General features: G+C 40.9%; 1 protein-coding gene across 1 annotated transcript; it reads left to right on the top strand.

Moving 5' to 3' along the window:
• The first annotated feature begins 1760 nt into the window (after positions 1–1760).
• On the top strand, positions 1761–13648 carry LOC146937407 (uncharacterized). Its single transcript, XM_085749417.1, has 3 exons — positions 1761–2096; positions 2211–4283; positions 13610–13648. The coding sequence occupies exons 1-3, from the start codon at positions 1761–1763 to the stop codon at positions 13646–13648; spliced, it is 2448 nt and encodes an 815-aa protein (XP_085605543.1).
• Positions 13649–17548: the final 3900 nt, after the last annotated feature.

Here is a 17548-nt window from a genome sequence, read left to right as displayed (position 1 = left end):
AAGGAAGTAGATTTGGCTAGTTTGAGAGATTTGGCACTCAAGATCGAGGATCCGACTGGTTTCCGACGCCGTTATGGGGCTTTACTTACTATTCTCCAGACTAATGTGGATGAGAAGCTTGTGCACACTCTAGTGCAATTTTATGATCAAGAGTATCGGTGCTTTACTTTTCCGGACTTTCAGTTGGTGCCTACTCTAGAGGCTTATTCTTCCTTGATGGGTCTATCTATTGCTAAGGGGGTACCCTCTGCAGGACTTGAGAATCCTCCTACTCCATTGGTTATTGCTAAAGATCTCTATCTCAGGACCACCGATGTCTCCAAGAATCTTGTTACTAAGGCCCGCATCCGAGGGTTCACTTCAGAGTATCTTCTTGGGAAAGCCAACCTCAATACCACTTATCAGGACACTCTCGAGGCTATTCTTGCACTTCTCATCTATGGGCTTATTCTCTTTCCAAATCTTGATGACTTCGTGGACATGAATGCTATTATGATCTTCCACTCCAAGAATCCGGTTCCTACTTTGCTAGCTGACACATACCATGCTATTCACGATCGTTCCAGCAAGGGTCGTGGATACATTCTTTGTTGTGTGCCTCTCCTCTATAGGTGGTTTATTTCGCACCTTCCGAAGTCTTTCCACGACAATCCGGAGAGTTGGTCTATTTCACAAAGGATTATGGCTCTCACTCCTAATGAAGTAGTTTGGCTCACTCCCGCTTCTAGAGTTAAGGAAATTATCTTTGGCGGTGGAAAGTTTCTTAATGTACCTCTTCTTGGTACCCGGGGTGGAATTAACTATAACCCGGAGCTCGCCTTGCGACAATTTGGTTTCCCGATGAAAGATAAGCCCATCAATCTTGCTACAGCTCCTTACTTCTTTCACTACTCCAATGCTCCCACAGGCATAAGAGAGGATTTCATAGAAGCTTGGTCTAAACTTCGGAAGAAAGAGGTGAAGCACATGGGTGTAAGGTCCGGTGTTGCTCATGAGGCCTATACACAGTGGGTGATAAACCAAGCTGAGGAGATTGGTATGCCTTACCCCTCTATGAGATATGTGTCTGCATCTGTTCCCACCATGCCTTTGCCTCTACTCCCACCTACCCAGGAGATGTATCAGGAGCATCTAGCTATGGAGAGTCGGGAGAAGCATCAGTGGAGGGCTAGATACTATGAGGCTGAGAACTTGATCATGACTTTGGATGGAAAGGATGAGCAGCAGACTCATGAGGTGATGACACTGAAGAAAGAGTTAGCTAAGGCTAAGAGAGGGATCGAAGAGAAAGATAGGTTGCTTATGAGGGACTCCAAGAGGGCTAGGAGTGCCCGTGACTTCTATGCACGATACTGCAGCTATGAGTCTGAGTCTGAGGATGATGCTTCCACTTCCTATGCTTGAGGGTTTCTTTTTCCTGTTGTTATTTCCAGTTGTTTATGTTGTTTTACATTTCAAAGTCTATCCCTTGGCTCCTGTAAAACTATATGTTGGTTGTTTGTTTCCCGTTTATGTTAATTGTTGTTTAGTAATGTTTACAAGTTTTAGTTTGTCTAAAACCCTTCGATAACACAAAAAAGAGTCTTTTTGCATATGCATTAGCACATTTCATGCATCATATGCATTCATTGGTCACAAAAAACTTCTCTCGTGCTCATTGCCTCCTGGTTTTGTCCGCCGCAGTCTGAAAAGTGGCTCGTGTTCGCAAGGTTTACCAACCAGATAGAGTTCACCAAACAAGATTTCACAAGAGAAGGATTATGGCTAACTTTGAAGAAGAAAATGCTCAGCTCCGTGCCGAATTGGCTGCTATGAAAGAAGACTTGGCCAAGGCTCATGACACTATGTCTGCTCTGATGGCTGCACAAGAACAACCAGCCACATCTATTCCAGCTACTACTGAAACCATTTCGTCTATCCCACTGTCTACTGTGGCTACTGATGCTCGGTTTGTTATGCCTAATGGGCGTCCTTATGGTCTCTCAGCTTACTATTCTCCTAATACTGCTGCTGGTGTCTCTGGTTTTGCTGGTCAGGGACAGATTCCTGTGTCTACTGCTATACCTCAGGTGACTACCGTCGTTACCGATCCTATTGTCCACACTATGCAACATGTGATTGATGTCGATACTCTGCGTGGACAAGATCCCGCAATGGAAGCTATGAAGAGACAGTTGAGGGAGTTGGCTGGAGAACTCCGTGAGGTCAAGGCAAGCCGGGGAAACAATGGTGTTCCTGCCAAAGCTCGTGATCTATGCTTGGTATCCCGATTTGAGGTTCCTAAGAAATTCAAAGAGCCAGAATTTGACAAATACAATGGAACCTCTTGTCCACACAACCATGTCATCCGGTACGTTCGAAAGATGGCAAACTACGCAGATAATGACGCACTAATGATCCACTGCTTCCAGAGTAGCTTGACAGATGATGCAGCAGATTGGTACACTAGTTTGAGCAAAGACAACATCCATACTTTTGAAGAACTTGCTGCTGCTTTTGAAAGCCATTATGAGTTCAACACTCGTCTGAAGCCAAATAGGGACTCTCTTAAGTCCTTGTTTCAGAAGTCAGATGAAACCTTCCGTGAGTATGCCCAGAGATGGAGAGGGGCAGCTGCCCGTGTCTCTCCTCGACTTGATGAGGAAGAATTAACACAAACATTCCTGAAGACTCTGAAGAAGGAGTATAAAGAAAGAATGATAATATCTGCTCCAAACAACTTCTCCGACATGGTCACTATGGGAACTCGTCTAGAGGAGGCTGTCAGAGAAGGCATTATTGTTCTTGAAAAGGGTGAATCTTCAACCAGTGCACCAAAGAAGTACGGTAATGGCCACCATAAGAGGAAAGAATCTGAAGTAGGGATGCTATCCGGTAACCCGTCTGCAGCTGCTACTCAAATACCTTTGCCCTATCAATACATGCAATACTCCCAACATCCTTTCTTCCCGCCATTCTATCAGCAGTATCATCTGCCACCGGGTCAACCACCAGTGCCCGTCAATGCCATTGCTCAACAAGTACAACAACAGCCTCCTGCTCAGCAGCAAAAACAGGGTCCCCGACCCAGACCTTCTTTTCCACCAATACCTATGCGGTATGCTGAACTGCTCCCAACTTTACTTGCTAAGGGACATTGTGTCACTAGACCAGGCAAACCTCCGCCTAATCCTTTGCCTCCCAGGTTCCGGCATGATCTTACATGTGAATTCCATCAGGGTGCTCAAGGCCATGATACTGAAGGTTGCTATGCTTTGAAATATATTGTGAAAGATCTGATAGAAAAAGGAAGGTTGACCTTTGAGAATAGTGTCCCTCATGTTCTTGACAATCCACTCCCAAACCACGCTGCTGTTAACATGATTGAAGCTTTTGAAAGGATCCCCGCTCCTCATGAGGATCCCATGCTGGATGTCCGCAACGTTGTTACTCCCTTGGTACCGCTACATGTCAAACTTTGCCAGGCTTCTTTGTTCAATCATGATCATGCTTCTTGTTCAGAATGTCTTCAAAATCCTATGGGCTGTTGTGTGGTGAAAGATGACATCCAGAGTCTGATGGATGACAAACACTTGATCGTCAGTGATGTATGTGTGATCGTGCCAGTGTTTCATGATTACCCTACCAGAAGTGCATCCCAAACAAAGAATGTTGAACCCTTAGTGATCAGACTGCCTGGTCCAGTACCTTATGCCTCTACAAAAGCAATTCCTTACAAGTACAATGCAACCATGATTGAGAATGGAGTGGAAGTGCCTCTGGTATCCCCAGCTACAGTGGATAACGTTGCTAGTGAAGTTACAGCTCTGAGAAGCGGGAAAGTCCGTCCATCATTGTTCCAAAAGAAGGTGGTCACACCTATTGCCACCATAACTCCACCAGTTGCTCCTCCTATTGACAAGAACACTGGCCCATCAGGCCAATCTATTGACGAGTCTAATCTGGACGAAATTCTGAGGCTTATTAAAAAGAGCGACTATAAAATTGTTGACCAGCTGCTGCAAACTCCGTCAAAGATATCCATCTTGTCTCTGCTCATGAGCTCAGAAGCTCACAGGAAATTGTTGATGAAGATACTTGAGCAAGCTTATGTTGATCACGAAGTCTCTGTGGATCAGTTTGATGGGATAGTGAGTAATATTACTGCCTGCAACAACTTGGGGTTTGGTGACGATGAACTCCCCGAAGCAGGGAAACACCACAACTTGGCTCTACATATCTCGGTACACTGCAAGTCTGACATGATATTCAATGTACTGGTGGACACTGGATCATCCCTGAATGTAATGCCTGAATCTACACTGAGACAATTGAGCCATCATGGAATCTCTCTGAGGGGAAGTAGCTATCTGGTTAATGCTTTCGACTGATCTCGCAAGGATGTTCTCGGGGAAGTAGACTTGCCAATTACCGTTGGTCCCGAGACATTTCAGATTACTTTCCAGGTCATGGACACCAATGCTTCTTACAGTTGTCTCCTCGGAAGACCGTGGATTCACGACGCTGGAGCAGTAACTTCTACTTTGCACCAAAAGCTCAAATTTATGAAGAACGGTAAGATTGTCACTGTGCACGGCGAGGAAGCATATCTGGTTAGCCAAGTATCATCTTTCTCTTGTGTTGAAGCAGGGTCCGCTGAAGGGACGTCATTTCAAGGCTTGACTGTTGAAGGTGCAGAGCCCCGGAGGGCTAGTGCTAGCATGGCTTCATTGAAAGACGCCCAGAAGGCTGTTCGAGAAGGGCAAGCTGCTGGCTGGGGCAAAGTGATTCAGATTTTGGAAAACAAGCGTAAAGAGGGCCTTGGATTCTCCCCGACCTCAAGCGTTTCAACAGGAACTTTCTACAGTGCTGGGTTTATCAATGCTATTGCTGAAGATGCTACAGAGAGTAGTTATGTGCCTACATTTGTTGTACCAGGAGGCACTGTGAGAAATTGGGAGGCCATTGATGTTCCTTTAGTCATGCATCCTTCCATGTAATGTGTCTTGTTGCTCATGTTTTCTTCGTTTTCAAAATAACAATCCTTTAGCTCTGCCCAAGGCGAAAGTGATATCATTGTAAGGGCGTGTTTGTTTCGGCATTGCCGTTATCAATAAAAGTTGTCGTCTTTTCCGCAACTCTTTGTTTTTTACTTTTTAGTGCCTTTTTTCTTGGAAATAATGGTAATGCCAGAAAAAACCAAAACATCTGTATTTTCTTATTAATTTCAAAAATCTGCATAGAAAACATTTTTCCTAAAAATCATTCCAATCATATTATGCAGATTGAACCACAATAAACCCGTTGAACACAGTGACCCTATGGTTCCTCCAAATTTTGAATTCCCTGTATATGAAGCTGAAGATGAGGATGATGATGAAGAGATATCATACGAGATCACTCGACTGCTTGAGCAAGAAAGAAGAGCCATTCAGCCTCACCAGGAAGAGATTGAGCTTATCAACCTGGGTACTGAAGAGAACAAGCGAGAGATCAAGATTGGTGCTGCACTTGAGCCAGAAGTGAAAAGGAAGATCATTCAGCTTCTCCATGATTATCCAGATGTCTTTGCATGGTCCTATGAAGATATGCCGGGTCTAGATCCCAAGATTGTGGAACATCGGATACCGACAAGACCTGAATGTCCTCCTGTCAAGCAGAAATTGAGAAGGTCTCGTCCAGACATGGCTCTTAAGATCAAGGCTGAAGTACAGAAGCAAATTGATGCGGGTTTCCTCATGACAGCTGAATATCCTGAGTGGATTGCCAACATTGTGCCAGTACCAAAGAAAGATGGGAAAGTTCGAATGTGTGTTGATTACAGAGATCTGAACAAAGCCAGTCCGAAAGACAACTTCCCATTGCCTCATATTGATGTGCTTGTTGACAGTACTGCTCAATCCAAAGTGTTCTCCTTTATGGATGGTTTCTCTGGCTATAACCAGATACGAATGTCACCTGAAGATAGAGAAAAGACGTCCTTCATCACTCCGTAGGGAACATTCTGTTATAAAGTGATGCCATTTGGCTTGATAAATGCCGGTGCTACCTATGAAAGAGGTATGACAACTCTATTTCATGATATGATTCACAAAGAGATTGAAGTATATGTTGATGATATGATTGTGAAGTCAAGTGATGAAGAGCAGCATGTTGTGTATTTGAAAAAGATGTTTGAAAGATTGAGAAAGTACAAGCTGCGGTTGAATCCTAACAAGTGCACATTTGGTGTAAGGTCTGGAAAGTTGCTAGGCTTCATTGTCAGCCAAAGAGGCATTGAAGTCGACCCTGATAAAGTCCGAGCCATCAGAGAAATGCCAGCCCCTCAAACTGAAAAGCAAGTCAGAGGTTTCCTCGGACGGCTGAATTACATTTCAAGATTCATATCTCACATGACTACTACCTGTGGACCAATTTTCAAATTGCTCAGAAAGAATCAGCCTGTTGTATGGAATGATGAATGTCAGGAAGCTTTTGATAGCATTAAAGAATACCTGTTGGAACCACCTATCCTTGTCCCACCAGTGGAAGGAAGGCCTTTGATTATGTATTTGTCAGTGTTAGATGATTCCGTGGGTTGTGTCCTCGGTCAACAAGACGAGACTGGAAAGAAAGAACATGCTATCTACTATCTGAGCAAGAAGTTCACCGACTGTGAGACTCGGTATACAGTGCTTGAAAAGACTTGTTGTGCTTTAGCCTGGGCTGCCAAACGTCTGCGTCATTATATGGTGAATCATACAACTTGGTTGATATCCCGAATGGATCCAATCAAGTACATCTTTGAAAAACCTGCTGTCACTGGAAAGATTGCACGTTGGCAAATGTTGTTGTCTGAGTATGATATTGTGTACAAAGCTCAGAAAGCAATCAAGGGAAGCATCCTTGCTGAGCATCTTGCTTGTCAACCTCTTGATGATTACCAGCCAATTAAATTTGATTTCCCTGATGAAGAGATCATGTATCTGAAAGCGAAAGACTGTGAAGAGCCACTGATCAATGAAGGGCCGGATCCCAATAGCAAATGGGGATTGATGTTTGATGGTGCTGTTAATGCTTATGGTAAAGGAATTGGAGCCATCATTGTAACTCCACAGGGGCACCACATTCCTTTCACCGCCCGAATAACTTTTGAATGCACAAAAAACATAGCAGAATATGAAGCATGCATCTTGGGCATTGAAGAAGCCCTTGATCTGAGAATTAAGCACCTTGACATCTATGGAGATTCTGCGCTTGTTATTAATCAGATAAAGGGTGAATGGGAGACTCATCATGAGAAACTGATCCCATACCGTGACTATGCAAGACGTCTGTTGACATACTTTACCAAGGTTGAGCTGCACCACATCCCCCGGGATGAAAATCAGATGGCTGATGCTCTCGCTACTCTGTCTTCCATGTTTCGTGTCAATCACTGGAATGATGTGCCCGTAATCAAAGTGCAGCGTCTTGATAGACCCGCTCATGTGTTTACCATTGAAAATATGCCAGATCAAGCTGACAAAGATGTGAATGATAAGAAGCCTTGGTATTACAACATCAAACACTTCTTGCAGAATCGTGAATATCCACCTGGTGCTTCCAACAGGGATAAAAAGACTTTGAGACGATGGGCTAGCAAATTCCTTCTGGACGGAGAAATCCTATACAAGAGGAACTATGACATGGTTTTGTTGAGATGTGTTGACAAACAAGAAGCTGAGAAGTTGATGCATGATGTACATGATGGTACTTTTGGGACCCATGCTTCGGGCCACACCATGTCAAGAAAGTTGTTAAGAGCCGGCTATTACTGGATAACCATGGAGCGTGACTGCCACAAACATGCTAAGAGATGTCACAAGTGTCAAATTTATGCTGACAAGATTCATGTGCCTCCACACGCTCTCAATGTTATATCTTCCCCATGGCCTTTCTCTATGTAGGGCATTGACATGATCGGAAGAATTGAACCAAAAGCTTCCAACGGACATCGTTTCATTCTAGTGGCAATTGACTACTTCACCAAGTGGGTCGAGACTGCTTCCTATGCAAATGTGACCAAGCAAGTGGTTGTCAAGTTTATCAAGAATAACATCATCTGTCGATATGGTGTTCCCAACAAGATCATCACTGACAATGGTTCCAATCTGAACAATAGCATGATGCAGGCTTTATGTGAAGAATTCAAAATTGAACATCACAACTCTTCTCCTTATAGACCTCAGATGAATGGTACAGTTGAGGCCGCTAACAAGAACATCAAGAAGATTGTTCAGAAGATGGTCACTACTTACAAAGACTGGCATGAAATGCTACCTTTTGCCTTGCATGGTTACCGTACTACAGTGCGTAGTTCAACCGGGGCAACTCCTTTCTCTTTGGTATATGGTATGGAAGCAGTTCTCCCTCTGGAAGTGGAGATTCCATCTCTTCGAGTAATCATGGAAGCAAAATTAACTGAGGCTGAATGGTGTCAAAGTCGATACGATCAGCTGAACTTGATTGAAGAGAAGTGTATGGATGCTATGGCTCATGGACAGTTGTATCAAGTACGACTGAAGAATACTTTTGACAAGAAAGTCCGACCTAGAGAATTCAAGGAAGGCGAACTTGTATTGAAAAGGAGGATAAGTCAGCAACCCGACCCAAGGGGCAAGTGGACACCTAACTATGAAGGTCCTTATGTTGTCAAGAAGGCTTTCTCTGGTGGTGCTTTGATTCTTACACACATGGATGGTGTTGAACTCCCAAATCCTGTCAATGTCGATATAGTCAAGAAATACTTTGTCTAGAAAGAAAAGAACAGCGTGGTAGGTCGAAAACCTGAATGGGCGGCCTAGGCAAAAATGCGCTTCCCGGTGGATAGAAAACCCGAAAGGGCGATCCAGGCAAAAGTTAGGGACAAAAAAAATGAATATGAAAAAGCTCGTTGAGATTGTACGCAACTCAGGCAAGAATGAGCGCCTCGATGAGCCGAAAACCCGAAAGGGCTGATCATGCAAAAATGAGGTTGACAATAAAAGACATGTAACTATATCTGGCAAATCACCATCTCTCCTTGGGGCATCTGCAACTGTCAATGATCATCTTCATCGGAAGCTTCTGTACTTGTGAATTCAAAATTTCTATGAAAAGTAGCGGTCATCGTGTTCAATGTATCACCAACCAATAAAATTACCATTTTCCAAGCTTTGTAAATCTGTGGAGTTATGCCTTTGGCTAATTTTCACTCTTCTACATCAATTTGAGCCTGTGCTATTGTTTGAAACTCTATTTTTCTTTCTACTTTCGATGTTATATACAAAACATTTTCTTTCTATTTTGATAATGTTAATGTCTGAAACAAATATCTTTGAAAATTGAAAATCTTTTCCTGTCTATTTTGAAAGCAAACCTGAGCAATAGGGTACATTTCAATGAAACATGCATGAATAAATGAATGTCAATGTCCATTTCAATACATGTTACGAGCAGGTTACTCCCCGGGATGATCTGTGGTCAATGGCAAGAATGAAAAAAAAACAGAATGAAAATGAAAAAATGCAAATGAAAAGCTCGCTAAGTTGAAAACCCGCAAGGGCGGCTTAGGCAAAAATGAGCACCCCGCTGATTGACAACCTATGAAGGCAATTCAGGCAAAAATGGGGCAATGAAAAGAATGTTATTCCCCGGTGAATCGAAAACCCGAAAGGGCGGTTCAGGCAAAAATGGGTTTGAAAAATGAAAGAATGAAAGAATAAAATATTGAAAAGCATTGACCACAGATGCGAGCATCCAATGTTTACGCAGCACTGACACGCCTAGCAACGGCGACCTGTATCCAAGGACCTTCCAAGGGTCCCCCCTCTACAAGTTTTATTGCCCTCAGCCATGGTTTCGATACGTCTCTCAACGACGGTCTCTCCAAAGAGGTTTTCCCCTGTGAATATGTTGCAGCACGAGCCACTACGTGCCCAATCTTCCAATGTTTTGTCTGCCTGTGTGAAACTTCTCTGTCAAGTTACAAACCAATCATGCATTTCAAGCATTCATACATGCATAATCATGCATTTTATGTGCTCATACATTCAATAATCTTGTTATGCCATATATACATGCTGCATTTCCAATATCAATTTCCAATCTAAAACAGTTTCCACTTCCAATTCCAACTTCAAATCAATTTCAATTTCAATTCCAACCGTCAAATTCAAATTCAACTGTCAAATTCGATGCAATCTCCAATCTCAATTTCAAATCATTTCAACTGTCAAATTCGATGCAATCTCAACTCTCAAATTCCAATTTCAATTCAATTCAATCCCAATTCGAAGCAATCTCAATTTCAAGTGTCAAATTCGAAGCAATCTCAAATTCAATTTCAATCTCAATCTCCAATTTCAATCCAATTTCAATGTCAATGTCAATTTCAATTTTCAATTCAATTCCAATCCAATCTCAATGTCAATTTCAACTCTCCAATCCAATGTCTATGTCTATGTCTCTGCTCAATCTCAATTTCAATCTCAAACTTCCAATTCAATTCAAATCAATGTCAATTCACTCTCAATTTGCTTTTGGGCCAACAAAAATGGTCATGTCTATTTTCAAATCAAGTCAATGACAATTTACCCTCAACCGGTACCTCGTTAAACCAGACTTTCAATTTGTATCTTGTTACTGGTCAAGTGCCAGGTTCGATCCGAAAAGAACCACTTGTACCTGCTTACATACCTATACTTCCGGACAAACGACAAGTTCGATCCGAAGAACAGTTTGTACCCAGCTTATGCTTTGTTATCGGTCAAACGGCAAGTTCGATCTAAAAGAACAGTTTGCACTCACTGACATGATGTGGTGATGATCCAACGGCAAGTTCGATCCAGAGAACAGTTTGTATCTCCCCTTTTTGTCTATATCTCCAGCCAAACAGCCAGTTCAATCCAAAGAACAGTTTGTGCCTACCTATTTGTTTGTATCTTCAATCAAGTGTCAAGTTCGATCCAAAAGAACAGCTTGTATCTGCCTATGTGTCTATGTTTCCGGTCAAGTGCCGAGTTCGATCCCAAGAACAGCTTGTACCTATCTCTTGTTTTGTATTCCTTGGTCAAGTGGCTAGTTCGATCCAAAGAATAGCTTGTACCATATTTTCTATCCCCTGGTTTGTCTACCCTGTCAATGTCCACCGGGATCCCCAGTGACATGACATGTTCCATAGACTCCAGTTCTTTGTCTTGCATCTATAATCAAAGTATTGCATGGCATTCATGTGTTTGAAAGTCTGAAAACGTATTTTTATGTCCAAAAGCAGTATAAATGTTAATATTTAAGTATCTTCGTCCCGTCAACTCAAAGACTTCGTCTCTTGACTCTCCGGACAAAGAAACTTAAATAGGGGCAGCTGTTATACCCTAATTTTGGACCTAAAAATACTAACTCAATTCCTCTTTTCTTGTATTTTCATTTGATATGTCTCTGATCAATTTCATCTTTCTCTGCATTTTATTTCAATGTTATTTGCAAAATTCACATAGAAGGGTATTTTAGTCATTTCCCATGTCAAAATTTCTTTCAGTCTTTTAAAATTTTGTTTGAGCCTTTTCATTTGGTTTGAATAAGTCTCTATTTCATTCTATGTCAAAATCCATTGCAAAAATTGCATTTTAGGTCATTTTGAGTCAGTTTTGCCCCTGGGGGCATTTTAGTCTTTTCACGTGCCAAAACTCTGTTTAAACTCTTAAAAGTGTCTTTGAGTCTTTAATTTTGCTTGTATAAGTTCTTGCTGCAATTCCCTGTTAAAAATCCATTTTAACATTGCATCTGAGTCATTTTTAGTCGTTTTAGCCCCAGGGGCATTTTGGTCATTTCACACGAAATTTCGGCAGAGAGAGGTTACTTTAAAGTACCTCATTTAAGCCATTGGTTCGTTTTAGTCCGTTTTGTCAATTTTAATTGTTTCACTTTACGTTTAGTCAAATTTACCAATTTTAATCCAGTTTTATTAATTTTCTTTTTTAGTCCTCAAACTCTTAGTAATTGCATTTTAGTCCCTCTATTTCATTTTTATTTCTTTTCTAAGTTTTTAATTTGAATTTTAGTCCTCCAAGTCAAGTTTTTTGTTTTTTAAGTCAATTGCAGATTGGTCCTTTGGTTTTTAGAAATTGCAGATCAGTCCCTCAAGGCAAAAAGTCCAGGTTTCAGTCCAAGCAAGTCCAAGAGCACGTGGCAGGTCCTAAGTGGCTCAAAGGCCACACAGCTGGCCTATAAATGCAAGCCAACTCATCATAAGTGTCAGAATCATCAATCACTCAGTGACACATCATCAGAAAACTAACAGAATTTCTCTCTCTCCCAAGTCACCACCGTAACAAACTCAAACCACCACAATTGAATCAAAAAACCACCGTAACAGACTCAAACCACCACAATAGAATCAATCACCACCACAAATTCCTCAAATTCATACCAGTTCTCTATCAAAATTCATCATCTAACGAACAAAATCATTTCAAAGTACCAGAAAATCAAAACAAAATGTGTTCAATTCAGCAAGAGTGGTTCGAATTTTCAGAAGGTTCTCAGTGATTTTCTGTGAAAATCATCATCATCGAACCCTCACCTTCGCAATTCAAGCAAGCATTCGTCAATTGCAAGAACGAACCCCCTTGCGATCACGAAGGATTCGGTGAAAGAGAGAAGAAGAGAGATTGTGTTCGAAGTGAACCAACGAGGGAGAAGAAGGTGGGGAACTGATTTATTTTCAGTTTCTGTGCAAGAACTTACCAGAAGCATCAAGAACACATCCAAGATTCAAGGTTTTCTGGGGAATTTCGTTCAAATCTCCAGATCAACTCAGGTAAGTACACAATTCCTTCTCGTTTAGTTCGTAATCGTCATCGAAGGTTCTGAATGAAAAATTAAACGGTGAATTGAAGTGGAAACTCGAAAAGATTCGAAAAAATTGAAACGAAACCCTAATTTCAAAAATCATGAAGATTCACCGTTTATTTTTCGAATCAAAACATAGATTCATCATCAGCATGTAAAATAAGTCAGGATAGGGTTTAGTTTCGAAGAGATTAGAAGAAAATTTTGAAACCCTAAGGCGTAGATGTAGGCATAGATCTGTTCGAATCCATGCCTTATTTTGAAAAACGAGTTTAAGAATCGTAAAGAGGGGACTCAGATGAACACGATAGTGCAAAAAGTTTCGAAAAATGTTCAGGTGTGGTGGCGCCGCCGGCGAACCACCACACCTCCGCCGTCGTGTTCATCGGAGAAGATGAAGAGAGATTGCAGAGCATCTCTCTCTAAAACTTTGTAGTGAGAGAGAGGGAAGGGAAAAATGAACTGGACCGGTCTCTTTGTGCTTATATAGGCACTTGAACCGGTCTGGTTCAATTCGGTTCATTCCACCTCTCAATCTCCATCGTTGGATCCATGGCTCTCCACGTGGATGATCCAGATGCCCTGTTCCCATGTGCCTGATTCATCTTATGGTGTGCTGCATGCTTGTGACCGTTTGTTCTAGGGTTTGTGGATCCTGGATCAATCCAACGTCCCTGGTATGTTTGGATAGTCCAGGGTCCATCTTCTCGTTGGGCTTGGGCCTTTTCCTGCTGATATTACGTTTTGTGCCTATTCTTGTGCTATTTTAACACTACAGGTTGCTATTTGCACCACTGTTAACTCAAAAATGCTTTGATAAAATTCTAAAAATTTCTTATGTGTTTCTAATATGTTTCTTGATATTTTTTTGTGATCGTTTTACATATTAAAAAATTTTAAAACAATATATGATGTCATTTGTGATTTGTTAATCCTTTTGGTCAATTTCTTGTGAATCCTTGCCATGTCTTCTTGTCAAATTGATAGTAGCGTGTGATGTGCAATTTTGTGATATATTTGTCCCTAATTTGGGGTCCTTTGCTTACTGTTTGTGAATGAAGTTTGTCAATTACTCGTGTTGCAAGTTTTGTGAAAATTAAATGCTAAAGATGCCTAGATATGTCATGGATTTTGACTTGAATGTGTCCTTATAACTCTCACATCCTTGATTGAAAAAAAACCTTTAAGAAATTGTGGGTTATAAGTCATGTACTTGTCTTGGTATTATGGTAAGATTTTAGGTGAATCTAGTTACTTTTAGGTTAGAAATTGCATTAATTTTTTTGACAAGTGCTAGTATTTTTTTTCTTGCTTATAATCTCCAATTCTTATTATGCCTTATGCTACTAACTATCTCATTTCATGTTTCATTCATTCATAAACATTCCACATTTCATCTCCCTCTCCATCTCATTTCTTGCACTTTAAGTTTCAATTCCATGCAAAGGTTAGAATGTAACACTTAGGGATTTTGTAATATTTTCTTCTATGCCTTTAAATTTCTTGCAAGACCATTGTAACATCCCGCCTGTCAGTGTCTGAACTGTATCAGTCGATCGTCCCAAAGAACGTATTTTGAAAGAAAGTTAATGGAGAATATTTATTATGTAATATCAGCTTATTACGGAGTAAGTATCCGTGTCGCTTTTACCACGTTTAAAGTCAAGGGCAATTTGGTAATTTCACTTGGAAAGGGTATTTTATTGAGTTGGGCCAAAATATCTTCATTATTCTTCAACCTTTCTCTCTCTAGGATTTGGCAAGAGTTTTCTCTCCTCCTTCTCTCTACTCCATCGGCCTCTCTCTTCTCTCCCCACCTTACCAATTCATCAAAACTCCTTCCTCAAAGATTCATGATCAACTTTTGGTTACTCTATGCCCTTTAAGAGATTGTGTAGCTTGGATTAAGCTTGTTTTCATTCCTCTCCTCTTTCCACCAAACTTTTCCAAATCTTCTTTCTACCATGGCAATCTTTAGATTATGTTTCCTTATGAACCTCTTGAACTTAAGGAAGCTTGGGTTTTGTTTGATTTCCTTCATTTCTCCTCTTAAGGATGGATTCAAAGTTAGGGTTTTGATCAAGTTGGTAAGTGAAGCATGTTTTGGCATAAGGTATGGGTTCTTAATGGTTAAATAAGCAAAGAGGAAGATGATTGAAGATTGATTAGTAAGCTAAGGCCATGGATGTGGGTAAGTCAAGAACTAGGGTTTGTTGAATAAAGCTTTGGGTTGGATTGAGATGAGCTAGCAAGGATGAAGATGATGTGGATAGCAAGAAACAACAAGAATGAATAGTATGGCTAAAGAAAACAAAAGGGAACTAGAAGCTAGGGTTTGGTTTGTTGATGCTTGGAAGCTTTTGGGAAGCAAGTATAATCTTTTAGGTGAGTTCCATAGATAGCTATCCTACCCTTTGGGATTATGTTATGTCATGTTAAATGAATATGTATAACTTGATAATTCTAGGGTTTTCTAGTATAAGATTAGTTGCCCTTTTATTGCCATGCTTGCTAAACATGATGATACTTTCTATATGAGTGTTTTATAAGTATCCTATGATCATATGTGTTTCAAAATACTTAGAGGCACTTGGTTTGAGGTTTTTGGGTCAAAAATACCATTTTTAAGTGTTCTGGACTGTCATTACTCGCCATGGCGAGCTATTACTCGCCACGGCGAGTTAGAAGGTCGAATGGGGGGTACCACTCGCCCTCAACTCGCAACTGCGAGCAGCTACTCGCCACGGCGAGCAAGCTTACCCGCGAGGCGAGTGGACAGTGCACAGTGCACTGTTTGCTCGTTTCGCGTATTGTTGGCATGTCCCGGCTCAAGATTTCTTCAAGCAGTCTTTTATAAAAGTAAACCCCTCAAACCAAGGTCCTAAATGATGATCAATCTAAGCAAGATTTTTATGATAAAGAGGCAAGTATTATGCAAGTTAGTGAGGCATGGCATACGAGAGATCATATTATGAATCGGGTAGCAAGTTATCCTTAAGAAAGGGAAGAACTAGAGCCTCGGTATAGTTATCGAGAACTAGAATAGAATGCTATGCATTAGTAATATGCTTGTTTAGATGCAAGGTAATAAAAGTATTATCTTCGCATAAGAAGCAAGAACCATACGAGTATGGTAAGATGTGAATCGATTTCGTATCCATTCACAAAGTAAGATAAGCAAAGCTTAAGTTTACCTCTAGTGGATCGTTCAAGGATCCGAGGTAAAAGAGATAGTATGATTAGGTTTAACCTTCATACATGCATAAGACTAAGATTATAATAAGAGTGTTATGTCTCTTGAATTCCTTCCAAGGTTGGGTTCAAGGGGTTCCCCAAGGGGAATGGTTAAGCCGAAAGGGAGCCGCATTTCACTAAGTTAAGGTGTCGTGTCTTTTATATTCCTTCCAAGGTTGGATATAAAAGGTTCTCCAAGGGGAACGGGGTAAGCCGTAAGGGACCCGCACGTTCACTAAGGGAGTCCGGTGCGCTATTGCAAAGCATTTTCACCGGTAGTAAGGGATGAACTTCCGGGGTTACTCCACTCGGAACTAATCCGTAAAATGAACTCAGATAAGTTGTTTGTTACACGCTAACATAATCAATGAAGCTGACTTTGCATATTTATTATACATTTATATGTCATGTCATAGAGCCTTGACATAGACTGTCAAGAATTAGAAAGAATAAAGAAGAAGATAGTCAAGAACTAGCAAGCTAGAAAGAGTCACTTTTGTGGTAAGATTAAGATAGATACAATTCAATTAAGCAAGTAAGCAAGTAAGGAGAGCTATACCGACGACGATCTTAGGTTTCCCCTAATCGTCCGGTTTAGAGCCGTGTCATGATTTTAGCAAGAGAAGGCCTTGATGCGTAGATAGTATCTTGGCATTGCGGTTTTAGTTTCCCCCTTAACCGCCATGACACGTATAGAAGAGAAGCCTATAACAAGTTAAGATTTTATGACGGCCCTAGTATGCACAACCGTCTAAGGAAGTAAGTCCCCACACACGTATAATCAACCGTCAGGTTGTAATGTAGACACGTGGTAACCGTAGGTTTCCCCTGAGGTTACCTATAGCCTAGGATTTAGGGGAACTCACTGAGACATTATGTCTCATCCCAATCCTTATTTGTTTCAGATAAGCAAGTTGGTATGCAAGCTTGAAGCCGGATGGATGTTTCAACAAGGGATCGTTCGTACCGCAGCAGGATGACAAGGGTTCCAAGGATGTATTTATTATACTTTAGGAAAAGATGAGTTGTATATCTTTGTACGAACGCTTTGTTGTTGTAAATAATATTCATTCGAAGTTTTTATGTTGTATATTTTAATGTATCCAATACTAAAATAACGCACGTGCTAGACTTTCTAGATACGTCTAGTATGGGTGTTACAACCATAGAATGTATTTAGGCCAATGATGTAATAAGGACAATGGACTCCAATAATGTACACCGACACAAGCACCGACACATGCACACACATCACTTTAGATATATGCTTAGGATATGCATGTTTAGATGTATGTTTAGGATTGTATGTTTAGATGAATGTTTAGGCTTTATACCTAGAAAAATCATTTTCCAAAAAAAATGAACAAACTTCACTCAAACCATTTTCAAAATAAACCTTGGGATCAAAATCCCATTGTATTTTCCTTTTTCATTTTCTTAACCAAATTTCAATGAACTTTAATCATACTTGACTTCTTTTGCA

Source organism: Medicago sativa, chromosome 3 (assembly GCF_051527215.1).
Source record: "Medicago sativa cultivar Bolivia chromosome 3, Bolivia_mono, whole genome shotgun sequence".
NCBI classification, from domain to species: domain Eukaryota; kingdom Viridiplantae; phylum Streptophyta; class Magnoliopsida; order Fabales; family Fabaceae; genus Medicago; species Medicago sativa.
This window is presented reverse-complemented; position numbering and strand designations above follow the sequence as displayed.

Bases quoted from the DNA above. Each gene is read 5' to 3' on its own strand.
- LOC146937407 (XM_085749417.1), top strand. From the start codon at position 1,761: ATGGCTAACTTTGAAGAAGAAAATGCTCAGCTCCGTGCCGAATTGGCT. The intron at 2,097-2,210 runs GTCCACACTATG...CGTGAGGTCAAG, and splicing joins CCGTCGTTACCGATCCTATT to GCAAGCCGGGGAAACAATGG. The intron at 4,284-13,609 runs GTAATGCCTGAA...TTAACACTACAG, and splicing joins ACACTGGATCATCCCTGAAT to GTTGCTATTTGCACCACTGT.